The sequence below is a fragment of the Chinchilla lanigera genome, unplaced genomic scaffold (assembly GCF_000276665.1).
Source record: "Chinchilla lanigera isolate Chin_1 unplaced genomic scaffold, ChiLan1.0 scaffold00041, whole genome shotgun sequence".
Taxonomy (NCBI): Eukaryota; Metazoa; Chordata; class Mammalia; order Rodentia; family Chinchillidae; genus Chinchilla; species Chinchilla lanigera.
In genome coordinates this window covers 126159-131514 of record NW_004955442.1, presented here as the reverse complement: position 1 = coordinate 131514, position 5356 = coordinate 126159, and the positions used below count along the sequence as shown (strand labels likewise).

Genomic DNA, 5356 nt, shown 5'->3' with positions numbered 1-5356 from the left:
CGTAAGGTCCTGAGTTCGATTCCCGGTACCAAAAAAAAAAAACCAACAACCCAGGGCCTGCATATGCTACACACATGCTCTGCCACTGAGCTACACCCCCAATTCCTGGGCTTACCTTTAGTGTATCAGCTATCCTGCTATTGTGAGCAACAGAAACTATTTCACATATTATCTCTTACCTTTTTGTATTTCAGCAAGACTTCTGTCACAGTTCCACCAAACCGAACAGTTTTTCTTGGAGGAGAATTGAAGAAATCATTCTTTAATGCAAGCATATCTGAAATCCTATAAACCAAGATTACCAAGCTATTACATTCATTAGAGTGAATAATACATCCAGGGCTAGGGATGTAGGTCACTAATGCAGCACTTGCCAAGAATACAAGAGGCCATGGGTTCAATCCCCTGAACCACAGAAAAATAAAATAACCAACATTTACTGAAACAATGTCATCAGTAAGACTATAAGGCATGACAAAAATGTGTGGGTAAACATTTAAGTTATCCCATTATTCTTGCCAATTTCTGAAGCAGTTCTGGGAAATCATCTTTTGTTTTTCTGAAATGTGATTAGAAAAAGAAATACAGTGATTGCTACTGCTGAGTACCATGTAACAAAAAGGCAGGCTTGTAAAAATACTATGGTGTGTCCTCATCCACTTTATTCACTGGATCTGGCACCATGTGACTTCTGGACCATAAGGTAAATGCTCTGAATTGATTGATGACACAGAGGCAGTCACAACAGCAGAACTAAAGAAAAAAAGACTAAAACTGGTGCAGAAAGTGGCAAGAATGGTGGGATAACTGTGCTCAAAGCAAGGGTGAGTGTTTTGAAGGGACTGATGGCAAAGTGTCTTTTTTTTTTTTTAAACAGGGTTTCACTTTGTAATTCAGGCTGCCCTTAAACTCACTGTGTAGCCCAGGCTGGCCTAGAACTCACAGTGATCCTCCTGCCTCACCATCCTGGGAGCTGGGATTTCAAGAGTGCTGCACAGTCCAGTGGCAATGTATCTTCAACATAATATTTTCTGTATTTAAACATCCACCGTATTTTTCAGTCACACTATGAATGCATGCTATAATTTCTTAAATGGGCTCTCTTTTATTTATCCCTCTTTATTCCCCAATAATCCATTCATTCTGCCCAATAATCCATTCTCCACTCAGTAAAAGTAGTTTTCCAGATGCATGTAGAAAATGCATCCAAGTTTCTACATTAACCATACAAAGTCTTATATCTGGTCCCTGTCTACCTCTCTGACCTCATCTCTAACCACTTGTTTTACTAAAAGCAGTGTCCTTTCTGTCTTCAAGCCTGTCAGTCTGGTTCCCATTTTACTTACTGTTCACACTATCATAAGCAATCCTCTCAGATTTATACCAGGTTAGATTCTTACCTACATTCAAGATGAAACTCAAATGTCAAGAGGCCTTCCCACCAGAAATCTACTGTACCCATCCTCTCCTCCATCCTTCCATTACTCTGTTCTATTGCTGTACTTCTTCACAACACTTATAAATATCTCATTGGTTTATTTACTAGCCAATTTATTGTCTCTCTCATACTCACACACACACGTACACAATAAGCTCTGTTGAGAAAAAGACTGCTAAGACAGTCTCAGGACAAACCTCTGCCCCCAGTGTCTCACACTGACAGCATACACTTAATGGACAATTGTGAATATTATGCTATGTGTTTTACAAGGTCTGCTTTACTTAAATACAGGTTAGTGAAAAAAAAGGCAGCATCCTACTGATTCTGAAGGTTAAACTCCGAAGCGTTTTAAGGGAGAGAATCTTAAAAAAGTTAAGCCTGATAAAGACTACTGAATGTGTCCAAAGAAATTTCAAGCTAACATTTTAGGTTTCGGATGTGTCATCAATGACAGCACTGAGCTGAAAAATTCATGGTCCAAAAAATCCCTTCCAAATCTAGATGAAGAAGCGGAAGGGAAGAGTAAAGAAGCAAGAGGCAATGCCCAGGCCTGACACTGAGAGGCATCCAGAGTGGTGGATGGGTAAGAGATTGGAAAGAACAGATTAATTTATGTCCATTTCCTTTACACACAAAGGGGGAACCAGGCCACTTTCGCGAACCCGACATGACTACTCCCTGCTACTACCACACACAAGGCATGTGGTTTATTCCACACTCCTTTAGCTTCGTCCCAGACGCTCAGATCCGCTCCCCTAACTCCAGTCCCAGACCCGCAGACGGAAGAAACCCGAATTTTACCCTGTCCTTGACGCGGCCAGCGTCTTTATCGTAGTTGCTGAAGCTGGCGCATCCGCGGGGAGCCGCGTGCGAAGCAGCGGAGCCGCCATCCCTCCGGAGACGAGAGACAGCTGAGCCTCGCAAAGGAAACCGTGCTCCTTCCAGCTCCCGCCTCTGTTCCGGAACTCGTTCTTGCGAGGCGCGGTCTTCAGCCAATCAGGGTACCCACATGGGGAGAGTCTATGGTCAGTGAGCTAGAGCGCCACCAAAGCCTTCCCCGCCCCTCCCCGCAGAAGCTTTGGAGGACTTTCCTCTCCCTGTGCGCGGCCTACGCTGGAACATCGAAGAAGTGCTAAGTGTGTCCGGGCTCCCGCGGTTATCAGGCTTTTGTTTTGTTTTGTTTTGTTTTGTTTTGTTTTGTTTTGTTTTGTTTTGTTTTGTTTCCCTAGCACTGAAGATTGAACCCAGCCAGTGCCTTGCACTGAGCTACATCCCCACCCTTTCAGAAAATTTTTAATTTTGTTACAGGGTCTACCAAATTTGCACTGGCTAGGCTCCAATTTAGGTGTCTTCTGCCTAAGCCTCTCAGAACGCTGGAATTACAGGAGTGCGCCCCCAAGCCGGCTGAGTATTACGTTTTTGGGAGTCTAACCACCCTCCACCAAACAGAAAGAATGAGAACTTTTTTTTTTTTTGGCTGTCGGAATCGAATTCACGACCTCACACTTGACAGGAAGGTGCGGTGCCGCTGAGCTATATCCCCAGCCCCTGCATTTTTTTTTTTTTTTTTTTTCTTTTGAGATGGTCTCTCCTTGTAATTCAGTCTGGCCTTGAACTCATTATATAGTCCAGGCTGGCCAACTCACAGCGATCCTACTGCTTCAACCTCCCAAGTGCTGGGATTATAGGCCTGTGCCACCACGCCAGGGGAGACCATATATGTGTTAGGTCCCTCACATTGTACCCTGACCAACTTGAGAAAACTGTTGACAGACAACCAATCTGTTCAAACAGAAAGACCCTCACTCAGCTTGAGAGAGTAACGTAAATCTGTTTATCAGGATGGTTCCCAGGCCTAGTTCTCAGGCTTACAGGAAACCTCATAAGTCTACGGAATGCAACGTGCCGATGTCCTCCTGCACTTCCCTCCCCCAGAGGCACCAGACCCACCAATCACCCCTAAGAAACTTAAAATTTTTACTTTCCTCAGTGGAATTTCCCCCTTCCATACCTAAAATAGTCGATAAAGTAGGCCCCCTTCCCCTTTGTTCGGGACCAATGGCTTTTTTGCCCTTTACCCAGCCTGAAATAAAAATAGTGTTGTTTGCTTCAATCCTGACTGTACTAGTGGTCTCAGTTGCTACTCGAGTCTAGCCTGACGATATATATACATTTTTTTTTTCTTACCAAAAATAGAACTCAGGACCTTGTGCTTGCCGGGCAGGCTCTGTGCTGCTGAGCTATATCCCCGCAAGACCATATTTTTAACCCAAACTCTCACAAAGGAGCAAGATTCCATCGGGATTGTGTGACACAGAGCCTGGAGTCTGTAACACTGTCCATCCTTAGAGACACCAAAGAGAATTTTATCCTCTCGGAAATGCTGTGCACTCCCAGAGATTTACCAAGAAGCTTCAGGCTGTGGTGAAAAAATCAGAGGGAAAACATACTTTTCTCACCTGACCTCTATCTGAGGATCAAAACTGGGGCCTGGTGCATGCCCGGCAAGTGCTTTACCACTGAAACCCAAAACATAAATTGGTAAAGGAACAAGTCAGCCAGACTACCACAGCAGAGAAGGGTTTTCCAGGCAAAGGGAGCAACAGAAGCCAGAGCTTGGAAACTGTCACTCCCCTTAGTTCTTTTTCTGAGACAGAGTCTCATTATGTGATTCAGGTCGGCCTTGAACTCACTGTATATCCTAGGCTGGTCTTGAGTTTGCAGCAATTTCTCTGCCTCAGCCTCCCAAGTGCTGGGATTATAGGTGTATGCCACCACACCCGGCCCCTTAGTACTCAAGGTTAAATGGAACTTTCAAAAACTGTAGAAAACTACTTATACATAAACCAGTTACAGCAACTTGCTAAATATAAAGCATAGCTATGTGGTGCAATAGTGTAAAGTCAGTAAGTTTCTGCTGTCTCCATTTGGTACCACTGTTTAGAATGCCTGTGAAATAAATGCTGAGCAGAAATCGTGTCCCAAAGCAAAGAAAATAATTGCACTGTAGCTCACAGGGGAGCTTCAAGATGACTTTTTTTGCAGTAATCTCTCTCCTTGCACCCCCAACAAAGCAAAGGAAAATAAATAAATGCAATCCATAAGTACAATTCATATTAGAAGTGTAACTAAACTGTTAATTCAACAATTACACTTTAGTCTTTCATTTTAAAAGTTGAATATACCCAAAAGAATGTAATTTTTTTTATGAACACCTGTGACTATACCTTGCAATTTAAGAAACAGTGCTATGCACTATGGGTGGTGCATTCTTGTAATCCAAGCTGCTCTGGAGATTGAGGCAGGAAGACCAAAAGTCTGAAGTCAACCTGGGCAGTATAGTGGGACCCTGTGTCAAAATAAAATAAACAGGGCTAAGTAATGTAACTAAGTACAAGGCCCTGGGTTCAATCCTCTACTCCCAGAAAAGGTAGGGAGGACAGGAGGGAAAATCTTAACCAGAGCTTTGGAAGCTTCCTAAGTGCTCTTCCCAGATCCCATTTGCTCCTTGCTTTTCTCCCAAAAGTAATCACTATGCTTTCATTTTACTAAGATGATTTAAAGACTTTTTTTTTTTTTTTTTGGTTTTTGGTTTTTCTCCGGTACCGGGAACCGAACTCACAACCTTGCGCTTGCCAGGCAGGCGCTTTGCCGCTGAGCTAAATCCCCAGCCCCTTACTAAGATGATTTAAAAAAAAAAACTATTTCAAATTTTCTTTTGGTAGACACCATATCTCTATTCCTAAATAAAGCACTATTTTTTCTTTCTTCTACCTTACCTCCCTCTTTACCCTTCCTTCTTTCCTTCCTTTCCTCTCTTCCTCCTTCTTTTCTTCCTTTCTTTATTTTTTCTTTCTGTGTGTGCTTAAAGATTAAACCCAGAACCTTGCAAAGGCATGTGCTGTACTGCTGAGT

The 5356-nt window shown here is 43.1% G+C and overlaps 1 protein-coding gene across 2 annotated transcripts in view; it reads right to left on the bottom strand.

Moving 5' to 3' along the window:
* Rrn3 (RRN3 homolog, RNA polymerase I transcription factor) overlaps nt 1-2409 on the bottom strand; it is a 37153-nt gene extending 34744 nt beyond the window's left edge. The window contains exons 1-2 of one of the 2 annotated variants that reach the window (XM_005391058.2): nt 2243-2409; nt 180-285 (exon numbers count right to left, since the gene is read on the bottom strand). In XM_005391058.2, the coding sequence (XP_005391115.1) occupies nt 180-285; nt 2243-2331 (195 nt within the window). In that variant the 5' untranslated portion in view covers nt 2332-2409. The remainder of the gene's footprint in view (nt 1-179; nt 286-2242) is intronic. The other variant, XM_005391055.2, reaches the window with a different exon arrangement.
* Between the last annotated feature and the right edge of the window lie 2947 nt (nt 2410-5356).